This window comes from Bos indicus x Bos taurus, chromosome 20, assembly GCF_003369695.1.
Source record: "Bos indicus x Bos taurus breed Angus x Brahman F1 hybrid chromosome 20, Bos_hybrid_MaternalHap_v2.0, whole genome shotgun sequence".
NCBI lineage: Eukaryota > Metazoa > Chordata > Mammalia > Artiodactyla > Bovidae > Bos > Bos indicus x Bos taurus.
In genome coordinates, this window is record NC_040095.1 from 70,974,176 (window position 1) to 70,989,910 (window position 15,735).

The following is a 15,735-nucleotide window of genomic DNA, read 5'->3' on the forward strand; positions in this document are numbered from 1 at the left end:
CCCCGTGCCGTCCAACGCTGGCACCAGTGCTGCCGCCCCCCCCAACCCCATTCTGCACAGGTCGTCCCCCTCGTCCTGCTGCCCCATTCCTGCCCAGCCCAGGAAGCCGCCCTGTTTGTCACAGAAGCACCGAGAGACCCCCACGGCCCCGGGCTGGCTGACTGCGGTCCACCCGGGTGTGCTGGGGGCCGGGCCTCATCCCTGTGCGCCTCCCCCGCAGGGCCGAGAAGGAGTGGGGTGACGGCATCCGCGGGCTGTCGCTGAACGCCGCCCGCTACGCCCTGCTGCACGTGGAGCACGGCCCGCTGCACACCAAGAACTGGAGGTGAGCGGGCCCCGCCCCGTCCTGACGTCAGGCCCCGCCCCGTCCTGACGTCAGGCCCCGCCCCGTCCTGACGTCAGGCCCCGCCCCGTCCTGACGTCAGGCCCCGCCCCGTCCTGACGTCAGGCCCCGCCCCGTCCTGACGTCAGGCCCCGCCCCGTCCTGACGTCAGGCCTCACGGAGGGAAGGGTGCCCCCCCATTAGGGGCGGTGAGACCGGGAGCCGGGACCACTCACCTGACCATGTTCCCCATCCGGAGGTCTGGCCTCACGGAGGGAAGGGGTGTCCCCCGTTAGGGGCGGTGAGACCGGGAGCTGGGACCACTCACCTGACCGTGTTCCCCATCCTGAGGTCAGGCCTCACGGAGGGAAGGGGTGCCCCCCCCCCCCGTTAGGGGCTGTGGTCCCTGAGCGCCAGGACCACTCACCTGACCATGTTCCCCATCCTGAGGTCTGGTCTCACGGAGGGAAGGGGTACCCCCTCCCTTTAGGGGCGGTGAGACCGGGAGCCAGGACCACTCAGCCGGCCGCCCAGCTCGGGTCTGATCTCTGGTCAGGGCGTTGGGTGCAGGGGGTGAGCAGAGCTAGATGGGGCCCCACTGTGGATAGAGGGGGCCTGCCCGCCTCCCCACTCCTGGGAGGGGCAGCCCCCTGGAACCTGGGCTCTCCCTGGTTGGTGCTGCGATGCCGCGGTAACGCCCCCCCACCCCCCAGGCCCCAGGTGCTGGTCCTGCTGAACCTGGACGCCGAGCAGCGCGTGAAGCACCCCCGCCTGCTCTCCTTCACCTCACAGCTCAAGGCTGGCAAGGGCCTGACCATCGTGGGCTCCGTGCTGGAGGGTACCTTCCTGGACAAGCATGTGGAGGCTCAGCAGGCCGAGGAGGTGGGCTGCCTGGCATGGGGGGAGTGGGCGGCCCCACCAGTGTTTCCACGCGCGCCTGCCACCATCCCTTGGGTTGTTCTGTTCTTGTTTCCAAGCAGGTGTGGTTTCTGAGTTTGAACCGGCAGGGAGGGAAGACTTAGAGTACACACCCTGAGGCCTTGGGCGGGGCCAGGCCAGGGCTCTGATGGGCTGGGCAGGGCAGAGGGCAGGGCTGAACGCTGCCCCCAGGGCAGGACTCTGAGTGGGCAGGACCGGCTCGAGTTCCCTCTGTTCCGCTTCAGGGCCTGTTCAGAGAGGGCCACTGGGGCCGTCCAGCATTCCGTCCTCCGACTTTGACTCAGATGGGCACAGCCCGGCTGCAGGGTGTGGGCCGCCATGGGTGCCCTCGTCTGCTGTCCCCACATGTGGGCTGTCTTGGGTCTGGCTTAGCCCTGCCGTCCCTGTGTTTATAAACCAGGCTGCTCTTGGAGGTCCTCCAGAGTGCCTGGGGGCGGCCCAGCCTCTTGGAGGGTCGCAGCCCATGTATCTTGAGGCGTCCACCCCCTTCCTCAGCAGTGGGACAAGCAGCCCCAGGGACCCGTCCAGGGGCCAGTGCCTCTGACGCAGGCTGTTGGGGACATGTCGAGGCCTCTTCCTTGTCTGCAGGGGCTCCAGCTGTCCTCTCTGGGGTCATCGTGACCCAGGGGTTTGACACGGCAGCTGTTGATGTGAGCTGTGGATGTAGACGCCACGGTCATGGCCGTGACCTTGGGCATGACACCGAGGTCATGGCCGTGAGCCTGGGTCATGGCCGTGGGCCGTGGGCGCAGACACCAGGGTCGTGGCCGTGGGCCGTGGGTTTGCACCTGTCGTCTGTGACTTTGGGTTAGACACTGGGTTTGTGGCTGTGACCCTGGGTCATGGCTGTGGGCTGTGAGTGTGCACCCCGGGGTTGTCTGTGACTGTGGGTGTGGACACTGGGTTTGTGGACGTGATCCTGGGTGTGCACCCTGGGGTCGTCTAACTGTGGATGCGGACACTGGATTTGTGGCTGTGATCCTGGGTCGTGGCCATGGGCGTGGACACCGGGGTCGTGGCCGTGGGCCGTGGGTGTGGACACCGGGGTCGTGGCCGTGGGCCATGGGTGTGCACCCTGGGGTCGTCTGTGACCGTGGGTGCGGACACCGGAGCGTGGTGTGGGTTTGACCCCAGGTCACGGTCACGATCCTGGTGCGGATGCCGTGTGTCATCCTCTCCGGCAGATCAGCTCCAAGTGTTGGCGCTGTCTTCTGGAGCCCCTGCGTCTGGTGTGAAGACGCTCCAGACCCGATCCCCACGCCAGGGTGGGGGCCGGCTTTGTGCTCAGAGTGCCGGGTGGCCTCCAGCTGCACTCGTGCGGGGCCGCGTGCCGGAGAGCGTCTTCTCTGTGACCGTGGCCCCTTTGGCCCCCCAGTGTCTCTGGGGACGGGTGGGGAGGTGGGCGTCTGGCCCAGCACTGAAGGGGTGGGGGTCAGAGCTCAGCGCCGCCTGAAACGACACCAGCACGGCTAGATTCACGGCCCCCCTTCCAGACCTGGGGGCATCACCCACGTGTTTCTCCGGCCCTTCCTTGGCTGCTGTTTTTAAACAAACGACTTGGGGGAAGTACTGTTCCGCGTACTCATTTTGCTTTTAACCATTGTTCTCCCAGTTGGCCAGATGCTTGTGGTGTTTTAACAAAGGCCGCACAGGGCTCCTTTTCTGGATGAGCTCTGAGTTCTGTTCTGTGGAATCTGCTGTCCTTGGCGTGGGGGTGGTTCCCGACGCCCCTGAGGCCGGGCAGAGTTGCAGTTCTCGTCTCTGTGATGGTTTATGAAGAGGCGGGCCACCCCACTCGGGTGCTCAGCCATCTCTACCTGGAGGGCCCTGTCCCATCCCAAGCCGGTGGCTGGATCCTGGCGCTGCTGGGGGTCATCCCAGGCGTCTGGCAGGGGTGGAGCTCAGACCCGTGTGGATTCCCCAGGGGAGGGGCTGGTGGAAGCGCTCACGGGGGACTCAGAGGGTGAGGACCGCGGGCAGGCCATGGTCGAGTGCTCCAGGTTTGCTGTGCTGGATGCGCCTGCTGGATGCACCCACGCGGCTTTGCAGGCGGAAGCCTGGGCAGTGCTCGTGGGCCTGCCTGGACACGTTATGTGTCAGCCCGTTCGTGGAAGCAGCGGCCTTGCTGGGTGGGGGGCCCTGCTGGTTCTGGGGAGATGGAGCGACCTACATCAGATGATACAGTGAGTGGAGGGCCGTCCGGGTGTGGGGGAGCATGGGTGAGGCTGGTCTCCTGGGGCAGAAGAGCTCACCGTGGACCCTCAGGCTCAGCGTGGGGCTGCTGTCTGAAGCCCTGGAGCGCTGCTGCTCGGAACCCCACGGGGGCTCCTCGAAGCCCCAGCACAGGTCCGCATTCCTGCCCGTGATTGGGAAAGCCATTGGTCTCAGAACTGGAATGTGTGGCCTTTGAGCCCCTCGAGCAGGGAGGCCAAGCCCCCAGACTGGTCTCCGGGAGCGTATGTCCAGGGGTTCTGAGCGGCGGTGCAGCTGCACTGAGGCGGCCCTGGGCCACGTCCCAGCTGCTGGGACCCTTGCAGGTGGTCGCTTACGTCTGGGCTGTCGAGGGGGCCGTGCTGCCGAGGGGAGACGTGTTGGTGAGAGTTCCCTGGGTGTCCGTCACAGGTGCCCACAGCAGGGGCTCAGGATAAGTGAGGTTGGCTGTCTCGGTTCTGAGGCCAGAGGCCCAGCGTCCAGGCCTTCTTCGCGGGGCTGTGCTCCTACTCGGGCGGGGCCCACGCCAGGCCCCTGAGTTTGGACAGAAGGCCTCCCGTGGTCCGTGAGTGTATGGCCTCCTTGGGCATCGAGCTGCCGTCGGGGGCTGGCGTGCGATCCAGGAGGCCGGCCGGTCCCTCCTGAACCGCCGGCTTCGCAGGCTTCCAGGAGGAGCCATTGGGCCCCACGCGTCCTGGCCTGGCCCCCAGGAAGCAGGAGCGGGGGCAGGGTGTCCGCGCGCGGGGGTGGGTGGGCCCACGGTCCCAGTGATGACCTTTGCCCCCGCGCTCCCGTGGGCACGTGCACGCACATGTGCTCACGGCACACAGGCAGCGCCGAGCACACCGAGCCCTGGCCTGGGCTCCATCCGCTCAGCCTCCAGCCTCTGTGTGTGAGGCTGTGACGTCTGTGTGGAAGCTGCCCGGCGCCCGGGCTGGGGGTGACGGGGTGCCTCCAGCCCCCCGCTGACCGCCGCTCGCCTGCCCGTGTCGCAGAATATCCGGGCCCTGATGAGCGCCGAGAAGACCAAGGGCTTCTGCCAGCTGGTGGTGTCGTCCAGCCTGCGGGATGGCACGTCGCACCTCATCCAGTCGGCCGGCCTGGGGGCCATGAAGCACAACACGGTGCTGGTGGGCTGGCCTGGGGCCTGGAAGCGGGAGGACAACCCCTGCTCCTGGAGGAACTTCGTTGGTGGGTTCGCGGCCCCCGCCCCGCTCGGAGAGGGGCTCATGGTTCCCGGGGAGTGGGGGGCCGGGGGCGGTTCCAGGCCGGCCGCCCCAGCTGCAGGGTGGTGGGCTTGAGGGCCCTGCCCCCGAGGGGCTGCACTTGGACCCCAGCCCACCCCCACCCGGCTGCTCCCAGTGGCCCCAGGCGGCTGGGTCCTGTGGCCCCGTGACCCATGACCGCCCCTCCCTGCAGATACCGTGCGTGACACCACGGCTGCACAGCAGGCCCTGCTGGTGGCCAAGAACGTGGACCTGTTCCCTCACAACCAGCAGCGCTTAAGCGGCGGGCACATCGACGTCTGGTGGATCGTCCACGACGGGGGCCTGCTCATGCTGCTGCCCTTCCTGCTGCGGCAGCACAAGGTAGGGGGCAGGGGGTGGCATGCGGGCGGAGGGGCGCAGGGGGAGGCCACACAGGGAGGCCCGCAGGGTCGGGAGGAGCAGGGTTTACGTGGGGGCAGGGCTCATGGAGGGTGGGGTCACCGGAGGCTGGGCTTGTGGGGGTGGGGTTGCCCGAGGGTGGCGTCATGGGGATGGCGTCATGGGGGTGGGGTCACTGGGGGGTGGGGTCGCCCAGGCTGGGATCCGGGTGGCAGCACGCAGGAGTGACGGCCCCGCCCCCCAGGTGTGGAGGAGGTGTCAGATGCGCATCTTCACGGTGGCCCAGGTGGACGACAACAGCATCCAGATGAAGAAGGACCTGCAGACCTTCCTGTACCACCTGCGGATCAGCGCCGAGGTGGAGGTGGTGGAGATGGTGAGGGCCGGTGGGCGCTGGGCAGGGCCTCCGATCCCCACAGCCCCCGTCGAGTCGTCCCCGGCGTCCGTCCTGAGCTCCCGGACGGCTGCGTCTCAGGCTCTCTCTGTCCCTGTGGGCTTGGCTTCAAGGAGGGCTGGGTGGCTTGCAGCGAGGCCCTCAGTGTAGCTTTGGCTGAAGCCTTCCCTGTGGGTGGCTGGGCTGTGAGTTCGCCGCGGGAAGACTCAGCTGCACTGAATGTGACCGTGGGACCGGCCGCTAGTCAGGATCCGAGCGCCGTGGCCAGCGAGAGGCTCCCGTCGGTCCTGTGCGGGCGGGTGGCCTGTGTCCAGAGCCGGGTGGTCCTCACTCCTCAAGGGCCTCTCACGTGTCCGAGACCGTGGCCCCGGGAAGGGCAAGGTGTTCAGTCGTGACGTCCCGGGGTGGGCCCGCCGGAGCCAGGCTCTGCGCCCACAGGGGCCACGGCCTGTGGTCGGGGGCGGGGGTCAGCCTCATGCTCCGGGCTCGCAGGTGGAGAGCGACATCTCGGCCTTCACTTACGAGCGGACACTGATGATGGAGCAGCGGTCGCAGATGCTGAAGCAGATGCAGCTGTCCAAGACGGAGCGGGAGCGGGAGGTGAGCGGGCTCTGAGGTCTCCGGTGCGTTTCGCCTCCATGCCTGGCCCTTCCCCTTCCCATCCCCCTCCCGCCTCTGCCGTGGTCAAGGTCGTGCCCTCATGGGCCTGGGCTCAGGGGCCATGTCGCTGTGTCCGTCTTGGGTCCTTGGGGCCGGCTGGCTTCTCTCTCCACAGGGGTTGGCTCCCGTCCTGGAGGGCGTCGCAGCCCCGGGCCAGCACCGCGCTCTCGGGAGCTGCGTGTGCCCGCGATTGCGCGGGCTGGTGAGTGAGGCTGCGCTTCCCTGCCCCCGCTAGGCTCAGCTGATCCATGACAGGAACACGGCCTCGCACTCAGCCATGGCCGCCAGGGCCCAAGCCCCATCCACACCCGACAGGGTGCAGATGACCTGGACGAAGGAGAAGCTGGTTGCTGAGAAGCATCGGAACAAGGACGCCACTGTGTCCGGGATCAAGGACCTCTTCAACCTGAAGCCGTGAGTGTCACGCTGCCCCGACCGCAGCTGAGGGGCCCCCCGCTGTCTGTTAGCCGCAGCCCACACAGCCCGTGAGTGGGAGGGGGCTGGGCCAGCCTAGGGCGCAGTTAGCGGGGATGCTGGGGAGAAGGCCGGTGAGGCTGCCGTTGATGTTCCTGGTGGGGGTCCCAGCATCCAGAGGTCAGGGCCAAGCCCCAGTGGGGACCCTTCGAGCTGCCCTTCCGCCTGGGGCCCACGCCCTGTGTGGCTCACGGCTGCGGCGTTGAGCTGAGAGCCCTGGGGCTGGCCCCATCACAGTGCGCGGTGTGGCTGGACCTGGGAGACGGGGGGGTCCTGGGTGGGAGGCCAGGACAGCGTCTGCAGAGTCTTGGGCGATGGAGCTGAGCCACGGAGCCCTACTGGTCACAGGATCCGGGGGTCCGAGGGGCCCGTCCCTTCGAGAAGGACCCTGTCAGCTGAGAAGGGTGGCCTGGCGGAGCTAGTAGCTGTGCGACATGTGCTGTGTGTTCTCCTGAAGTAACACACTCTCTGTTTTCTCTCCCGTGTAGTGAATGGGGAAACCTGTAAGTCGCCCCCTTACCCTGGACCTCGTAGACGTGGTTGCCTGGCATGCGCTGCACGCACAACCCCCGTGAACCGCGTGTGCATGTCCGAGTGTGTACACAGCCCCGTGTGTGTGCAGGGCCCAGTGTGTGGGTGCTTCCGTGAGTATGTGTGTGTGCCTGGCCTTGTGCATGCGTGTGTCCCTGTATATTTACTTGGCCCCACGTGTGGGTCAGTGTGCACATGTGCAGCCCCATGTGTGGGTATGCTCGGTCCTGTGTGTGTGCATGTCTGTGTACATGTGCCTGGCCTGTGTGTGTGTCTGTGTGTATGCGTGTCTGTGTGTGCATACATGTGTCTGTGGCTATGTGCCTGGCCCGTGTGTATGTCTCTGTGTGTGTGTACTTGTATGTCCATGATGTATATATACATCTGGTCTGTGTGCGTGCATGTCCATGTGTGCCTGCGTGTCCGTGTACATGTGCCTGGCCTCTGTGTGTGCATGTCCATTATGTACTTGTGCCTGGCCTGTGTGCGTGCTCGTGTGTGTGTGTGTGTGTGTGTGTGTGCATGTCCGTGTACGTGTGCCTGGCCTGTGTACATATCTGTGTATATCTGCGTCTCTGTGTACATGCGCCTAATCTGTGTGTGCGTGTCCGTGTACTTGTGCCTGGCCTGTGTGCGTGCTCGTGTGTGTGTGTATGTCCGTGTACGTGTGCCTGGCCTGTGTGCATATCTGTGTATATCTGCGTGTCCGTGTACATGCTCCTGATCTGTGTGTGCGTGTCTGTGTACTTGTGCCTGGCCTGTGTGCGTGCTCATGTGTGTGTGTGTATGTCCGTGTACGTGTGCCTGGCCTGTGTACGTATCTGTGTATATCTGCGTGTCCGTGTACATGCTCCTGATCTGTGTGTGCGTGTCCGTGTACTTGTGCCTGGCCTGTGTGTGTGCATGTCCATTATGTACTTGTGCCTGGCCTGTGTGCATATCTGTGTATTTCTGCGTGTCCGTGTACATGCGCCTGATCTGTGTGTGCGTGTCCGTGTACATGTGCCTGGCCTGTGTGTGTGCGTGTATGTGTCCATTATGTACTTGTGCCTGGCCTGTGTGCGTGCTTGTGTGTGTGTATGCATGTCCGTGTACGTGTGCCTGGCCTGTGTACATACCTGTGTATATCTGCGTGTCCGTGTACTTGTACCTGGCCTGTGTGCGTGCTCGTGTGTGTGTGTGTGCATGTCCTTGTACATGTGCCTGGCCTGTGTACATATCTGTGTATATCTGCGTGTCCGTGTACATGCGCCTGATCTGTGTGTGCGTGTCCGTGTACATGTGCCTGGCCTGTGTGTGTGCGTGTCCATTATGTACTTGTGCCTGGCCTGTGTGCGTGCTCATGTGTGTGTGTGTGTGTGTGTATGTCTGTGTACGTGTGCCTGGCCTGTGTGCATATCTGTGTATATCTGTGTGTCCGTGTACATGCGCGTGATCTGTGTGTGCGTGTCCGTGTACTTGTGCCTGGCCTGTGTGTGTGCGTGTCCATTATGTACTTGTGCCTGGCCTGTGTGTGTGCACGTATGTGTCCATTATGTACTTGTGCCTGGCCTGTGTGCATGCTTGTGTGTGTGTGTGTGTATGTCCGTGTACGTGTGCCTGGCCTGTGTGCATGTCTGTGTATATCTGCGTGTCTGTGTGCATGCGCCTGATCTGTGTGTGCGTGTCCGTGTACATGTGGCGCTCCCCCACCCTGGCTTTCCGTAATTTCCTGTTTAGTTTGCTCCCTCTGGCCAGAGCCGCTCGGGGCGCATACCCAAAATTTCTTCTCCGGGTAGCACGTGAGCACTGGGCCAGGGTGGCCTGAGCGGCTCTGCGGAGGAGCGGAGGCTGGCTGTGCCCAAAGCTGCAGTGATTGTTCACCCATGTCCCTCGGGGCCAGGGGTTCGGGCTCTGTGTTCCGGCTCAGCTGGATAGCATGTCCTCCCGTCTGCCTGGCGCCGTGCACACCTTGCCCCCAGGAAGCGGCACCTTCAGTCTCAGGGGCAGGGGTGTGGGTGAACCTCTGGAGCTGGGGCTCCAGGCTGGGGGTGCTGTCTCTGCCTCTGTCTGCCCTGGCCCCCTGTGACTTCCGGGCTGTCTTCCCTCCCTCGGGAGCCCTGGCCACTTGCCCTGCAGAGCCATGGATTTCGGGGCTGCACTTCCAGCCCCTAAATCCGAGTGGACTGCACAGAGGGGACAGGACCCACAGACGAGCTGGGAGCACAGGGCCGAACACTTGCCTGCTGTTCTCTTGTGAATTTAAAGTGCCCTCCATGCAAAGCCTCCTGACTGAAAAACAAAAACAAGTCTGCGGACACAGAGGCGGGCGTCCCCGCAAAAGGCGCTGTGAGCCTTGGGCCCGCACCCTGTGTGTGCCCGGTGGGTGAGCAGGATGCCTGGGAGGCGGGCTCAGGGACAGGGCCTCCCCCCGGGCGCCTCCTTGGAGTCGGCTGGAGGGACTCCTGGAAGGTGGGCGGTAAGCCTGTTGATGACACGTGCCTGCCCCAAGGGGGGCTCCCTGGGCCCCGTGAACTGGGTGTGTGGTCACCGGTGTCCTCCGGGCCACCATCCGGAGCGAGGATCTGGTCTCCAGCTCTGTGCCCAGGCTGGCCATGAGTCCTCCACCGTGCGTCCAGCTGCCCGCCCCCCACCTGAGCCACAGCACTGGCCTGAGTGCCCTCCCTGCCAGGCTCAGCTCCCGTCTGTCCATCCCCGTCTGTGGCCTCACAGCTGGTCTCTGTTCGCGTCCTGGACACTCAAGGGCTGCCTGTACTCCGCCCTCCACGGGGCCTGTCATCTGGGAGGCGTGGGCCTGTCTGGCCCCAGACTCCTGAGTTTTAGATTATATGTTTTCAGACCCTTAACCCAGAGAGACCCTTTGATATCACGTGCACATTCCTGGAGTCATTGCCCCCAAACACACTAGTAATTGTGGTCCATCCTGGCAACTAATTCATGGTTCTTGTAACAAAAGACCCCCGACTGCCGTGGACAGGCCCAGCCTGTAATTTTATCAGACAAAATTGGAGAGAGGAAGCCAAGAGCTCCATTTCCCTGCTTCCCTCCTGGTAATTGGCGGCTGTAATTGGCTTCATTTGGCCGAAGGGCTGTGTTGATCAAAGGCTGTGGTCCACGATTCCTCCGTGGGCCTTTCCCTGACCCCTCGTGGGGCGGCCTCTGTCTGCCCACTTCTCTCAGTTCGGGCCGTGGGTGACCTTCAAGCTTTGTCTCCCATGCGTGGCCCCGGAGTTGGCAGAGGTGCCCGAGCGCCCAGCACACGGAGCTGCTGGCGCCATGAGGCAGCTGGGGTGCGCTCCCATGCATCCTGGAAGGCGGCTTGCTGGGGGGTGCCCAGGAGGGCGGGGGGCATCCCCAGGCCCACTCCCCTGGGGACCCTCCCTCAGGTCCCCCGTGGCTGCTCCATCCGCTCCTGGGGAATGGAGACGGGGCGGGCCAGGAGGACATGGGCACAGGGTCCGGTCTCCGCGGGCGGGGGGCCCTGTTCCAAGACCTCCGGCCTCGGGAGCAGGTGGAGGGCCAGGCCCCCCCTTACTCGCCCTCTGCCTGGCCCTCTGGACCCCAGCCCATGTCAGAAAGAGCGAGGGGCAGCCTTTAAGGCTGACCCAGCCCCGGGCAGGGGTCTCCATGGGAGACGCCCCGCGAGCTGGCGGGCTGCCCCATACCATCCCGCAGCTGTGCTCGGAGCACAGAATCCAGCTCCCCCCGGGCTTCGTCACAGCCCCCCGTGGACTCAATTCCCCTGGGGTGCTCTGTGCGGCGGGTCAGACCTGTGCCCACCCGCCCTTTCTGATGGGAGCCAAGCAGGCCTGAGCCCGGGGCCCGGGATGCGGCTGGAGGTGCCGAGTGAGTGCCTTCCTCCCCAGGAACCAGTCCAACGTGAGGAGGATGCACACAGCTGTGAGGCTCAACGGCGTCGTCCTCGACAAGTCACAGGATGCCCAGCTGGTCCTCCTGAACATGCCGGGGCCCCCCAAGAACCGGCAGGGGGACGAGAACTGTATCCTTCGCTGGCACTGTCCCCGTGGGGTGGGTCACGCTGCGCTGCCCCCTGCTCAGCGGAGGAGCCCTTGCCGTGGGCTGAGGGGTGGCCTGGGCAGCCCAGGATGTGGGGTCCTGGTGGACAGACAGGGCCCCTTCCCCTCCCCCAGTCTCCCACCCCGAAGTACCTGGGTCCCAGCTTTCTCCACCTCCGGCCAAGTCCCGACGATGCAGCTCGTGGGGAGTCGGGGGCGCCCTTCGCGTTTGTGTGGGGCCGGCTGCGTCCTTAACTCGGCCCCACTGCAGATATGGAGTTCCTCGAGGTCCTGACCGAGGGGCTGAACAGGGTGCTGTTGGTCAGGGGCAGCGGCCGGGAGGTGGTCACCATCTATTCCTAGTGCCCTGACCCCGCGGGCCGGCCGGGCAGGTGCGCCGATGGAGCTGCAGAGAGCCCTGACCGGCGCTGACATCCCATGGAAGTCGCTAGAATGCCCCCAGGCGCGCCTGTCCAGGCCGAGCGCCGGCACGCGCTCAAGTTTCGCTTGCGTCCACCCCCCAGGCTCCTCCCCCCAGGAGGCTGGCAGAGACTGAATGCAGCGGCCACCTCGTGTGGCCCAACGAGGTGGGAAGCCCCCGGACGGACTCTCAGAGCTGACTCCCCGAGGTGGGAAGCCCCCGAACGGACTCTCAGAGCTGACTCCCCGAGGTGGGAAGCCCCCAAACGGACTCACAACTGACACCCCGAGGCAGGAAGCCCCCGGACAGACTCAGAGCTGACTCCCCAGCTGGGCCTTTGGGCTGATGTGCACTTAGGGTTACTCTGAGCCCTGGCCCCAGGTGCCCACGAGGAGCCGCACAGACCCTGGGTGGCCCTGGGCGCGGGGTCTCCCCAGCTGCAGCCCTGCCTGGGTTTAGGCTCCAGGAAACGGCAGGCGACGGCGGGGACGCCTTTGGGATCTGGAGCCCCGCACACGCGAGTGTCTGACGCACGCTTGCTCCGGCGACCCCGGTTCCCACTGCTCATGCTGGAGGGGGTCGGACCGCGGCCAAGGCACCCAGCTGCACTTGGAGCACTGACAGGTGGCCCCGGGCCGCATGCGCGACGCCCTCCGATGGCTGGCCTGCGTCTGCACTTTGCACACGCCGTCACACCCACTGTGTGTTGTTGGAGTACCTTGTGTGCCTCACTTTTCCTTACGGCTTATTTATTTATTTAAACACTGAGGGGCGGGGGGTTCACTGGTAAAAGCTGTCCGTACAGAGATCGCTTCAATGGAAGGGGCCCGAAATGGCCCAGCCTTGCTGTCACTGGCTTCTGTGGGCTCCCAAGGAATCGGCCTGGTCCGCGGACATCAGGTCAGGCGGGGGCTAAGCTTCCGGACATGCCCGAGGGGTTGTTGGGCAGCGTGCAGCGGCCACAGCTAGTGCCAAATGCCGCGGGTGGGCGGGGGTCTGGTTCAGGGCTAAGTTGGGCAGTGAAACCCAGCCCAGTGGCTTCCGGCCACCTCCTACATCTGGGGAGGGCCCGCGGGTCCCGCTCCTGAGTCCTGTGGCCCCGGCCGGCGTGGGCCTGTCTGTGTCTTCACCAGCGGCCTTTCCACTGTCAACTATGGAACCGCAAGCCGTTTAGAGTTGATTTCTTGTTTCCCTTTTTGAGGTTCTTTGTATCATTTTGTTAGCAGAATAAAGTTGTATAGAACCCGAATGTGTTGAAGGATGTCGTGTGACTCTTTCAGCCGAGAAGTGAAACACTCAGCTGCCTGCTGCTTCTCTTGGAGTTGACCTCAGGTCTGATCAGCAGGGCACACCCAGGTGCTGGAAGAGCGATTGCGTGAACTGGCTGAAGTAAAGACAGAGACCAGAGCGACCACAGCGGGCACGGGGGCTGAGCTGTCCCAGACCCGGGTGGGCAGCCCGGCCATGAGGTCCTGCTGTGTGCTGGGGTGACTCCACCTGTAATCCCCCCACAGCAGAATCAGGAGAGAACCGTGACGAGGGGCCCTGTGTTCGGACACGTGGGCTGGGGCTGCAACGGCCCTCCCGCCCAAGACAGGGACCCAAGGGAGGGAGACCAGAGGGTGCTGCCCAAACGCAGAGAGACCGCTGCGGCCGCTGTTGACGCTTCTCGGGGTTAAGCCGGGTGACCCCGCAGTTCTGCTGTTGGACACGATAGCTGGTGGACACGGACTCCACAAAGGCGTGGCCGAGCGTGTCCCTCCCCACTCAGCCGTCCCCACGTGGGAGCACGGGCAGGCAGGATGCACATGTTCTCAATGGCGCTGGTCAGTCCTGAGATGGTGCAGGGCTAAGCTGCCTGCAGGGAGCCCAGAGCATCCCACGGTGAGAGACGTGGGCGCCATGGTCAGCTGCCCCTCGGGCCACAGAGCTGGGGAAGCCAGAGACAGCCATGGGCGACAGGCAGACATGGGGTAATGGAGCGAGAGGCCGGGCAGGCACGCAGTCTGTTCAGGTCACAAAAAATGCTCCGAGTAGGACGTGGCCCCTTGGCCTCCAGGCCAATTCCCCACCTCTGCACTGGTGTCTGTGCCTCCCTGGTTTCCCCAGCAATGTCTGACTCCCACGTGCCAGACCCTCTCATCCCTGCCAGACTGTACACTCCTCCCCAGACCCCCTCTCGTCCCCCCTCCCCAGGCTCTCACACTCCCATCAGTACACTCCCCCCCAGACCCCCTTGCATCCCCCCAGGCTCTCACGCTCTCATCAGTACACTGCCCCAGACCCCCTCTCGTCCCCGCCCCCTGGGCTCTCAGGCTCTCGTCGGTACAGCCCCCCACCCTCACCCCCAGGGATGCAGCACTGCCTGTAACCTCGCAGCCCGTCCATCCCCTCCGTGTCCCTGCCCGGCTGTTTTCTGAGTCTCTGGGGAGGCGCCGTGTTCCCACCCCCTCCCATGGTGTGTGTGTTCCCACGGTCCTCCCGTCGCCTGTCCCGTGGGGGACGTGGCCCACCTGTGCGGCATCAGGCTCTTCAGGGGGCGGAGAGGCAGCTGGGGCCCCGGCCTGTCTGTGTTTCTCCTCCCAGGGCACTGACCCCCCAGCCCCACCACCAACCCTACCTGAGGTGCCGGGGATGTTGGGTGGGAGCGGAAGCTCTGGAGCCGGAGGGAGGGCTTGGCTGATGCCGGAGGTGGGGCCGCCCTTCCCGCCCTTCAGGCCCAGACCAGGCGACTGTCTGGGTGTGGAGGCTGCGGGGGGCCGTGTCCTCTGCTCTCCACAGGCTCGCCCGCTCGCTCCCCACACTGGCTCTAGTGAGGGGCCTGGTCCAGGACAAGCTGGGGGCCAGGCAGCAGGCAAGGCTGGCACGGAGTGGGGGCACGTGGGCTGCGGCTCGGGGTCATCTCAGGTGCAGAGGCCTGGGGGGTGAGGGTGGTGAGGGAGTCAGGATGGGGTGGGCCGGGGTCATGTGGGGTCATGTGGGGGTCATGCAGGGTCTGGGGTGGGGTAGGACAGGGTTATGCGGGGTTGTATGGGGTCGTGTGGGGCCTGGGATAGGGGTCGTGTTGGGGTCATGTGGGGCCATGTGGGGCCTGGGGTGGGGTGGGCTGGGGTCATGTGGGGCCTGGGGTGGGGTGAGACAGGGTCGTGTGGGGCCTGGGGTAGGGGTCGTGTTGGGGTCGTGTGGCGCCTGGGGTGGGGGTCATCTGGGGGTCGTGTGGGGTCTGAGGGTCATGTGGGGCTGTGTTGGTTCTGGGGATCATGTGGGCGTTGTGTGGGGGTCCTGTGGGGCTGTGAGGTCTGGGGGTTATGTGGGTTCTGGGGGTCATGTGGGGCCTGGGGTGAGGTGGGCCGGGGTCGTGTGGGGTCTGGGGGTCGTGTGGGGCCTGGGGTTGGGTGGGCCAGGATCGTGCGGGGTCTGGGGGTCATGTGGGGTCGTGTGGGGTCTCGGGGTCATGTGGGGCCTGGGATGGGGTGGGCCAGGGTCGTGTGGGGTCTGGGGGTCGTGTGGGATCGTGTGGGGTCTGGGGGTCATGTGGGGCCTGGGGTGGGGTGGGCTGGGGTCGTGTGGGGCCTGGGGGTCGTGTGGGGTCGTGTGGGGTCTGGGGGTCGTGTGGGGCCTGGGGTGGGGTGGGCCGGGGTTGTGTGGGATCTGGGGATCGTGTGGGTCATGTGGGGTCTCGGGGTCATGTGGGGCCTGGGGTGGGGTGGGCCAGGGTCATGTGGGGTCTGGGGGTCGTGTGGGATCGTGTGGGGTCTGGGGGTCGTGTGGGGCCTGGGGTGGGGTGGGCCAGGGTCGTGTGGGGTCTGGGGGTCGTGTGGGATCGTGTGGGGTCTGGGGGTCATGTGGGGCCTGGAGTGGGGTGGGCCAGGGTCGTGTGAGGTCTGGGGGTCGTGTGGGATCGTGTGGGGTCTGGGGGTCGTGTGGGATCGTGTGGGGTCTGGGGGTCGTGTGGGGCCTGGGGTGGGGTGGGCCAGGGTCGTGTGGGGTCTGGGGGTCGTGTGGGATCGTGTGGGGTCTGGGGGTCGTGTGGGGTTGTGTGGGGTCTGGGGGTCGTGTGGGGCCTGGGGTGGGGTGGGCCGGGGTTGTGTGGGGTCTGGGGATCGTGTGGGTCATGTGGGGGTCTCGGGGTCGTGTGGGGCCTGGGGTGGGGTGGGCCA

General features: G+C 65.4%; 1 protein-coding gene across 5 annotated transcripts in view; it reads left to right on the plus strand.

The window, feature by feature from the left end:
- The window catches only part of SLC12A7 (solute carrier family 12 member 7), a 40,548-nt gene extending 27,724 nt beyond the window's left edge, over positions 1-12,824 (plus strand). For 3 of the 5 annotated variants that reach the window (XM_027519922.1, XM_027519920.1, XM_027519923.1), the window contains exons 16-25: positions 221-325; positions 1,036-1,204; positions 4,468-4,663; positions 4,892-5,061; positions 5,324-5,455; positions 5,966-6,073; positions 6,369-6,547; positions 7,096-7,110; positions 11,005-11,138; positions 11,426-12,824. In XM_027519922.1, coding sequence (XP_027375723.1) covers positions 221-325; positions 1,036-1,204; positions 4,468-4,663; positions 4,892-5,061; positions 5,324-5,455; positions 5,966-6,073; positions 6,369-6,547; positions 7,096-7,110; positions 11,005-11,138; positions 11,426-11,517 — 1,300 coding nt within the window. In that variant the 3' untranslated portion in view covers positions 11,518-12,824. The remainder of the gene's footprint in view (positions 1-220; positions 326-1,035; positions 1,205-4,467; positions 4,664-4,891; positions 5,062-5,323; positions 5,456-5,965; positions 6,074-6,368; positions 6,548-7,095; positions 7,111-11,004; positions 11,139-11,425) is intronic. The other 2 variants (XR_003507147.1, XM_027519921.1) reach the window with 2 other exon arrangements.
- Positions 12,825-15,735: the final 2,911 nt, after the last annotated feature.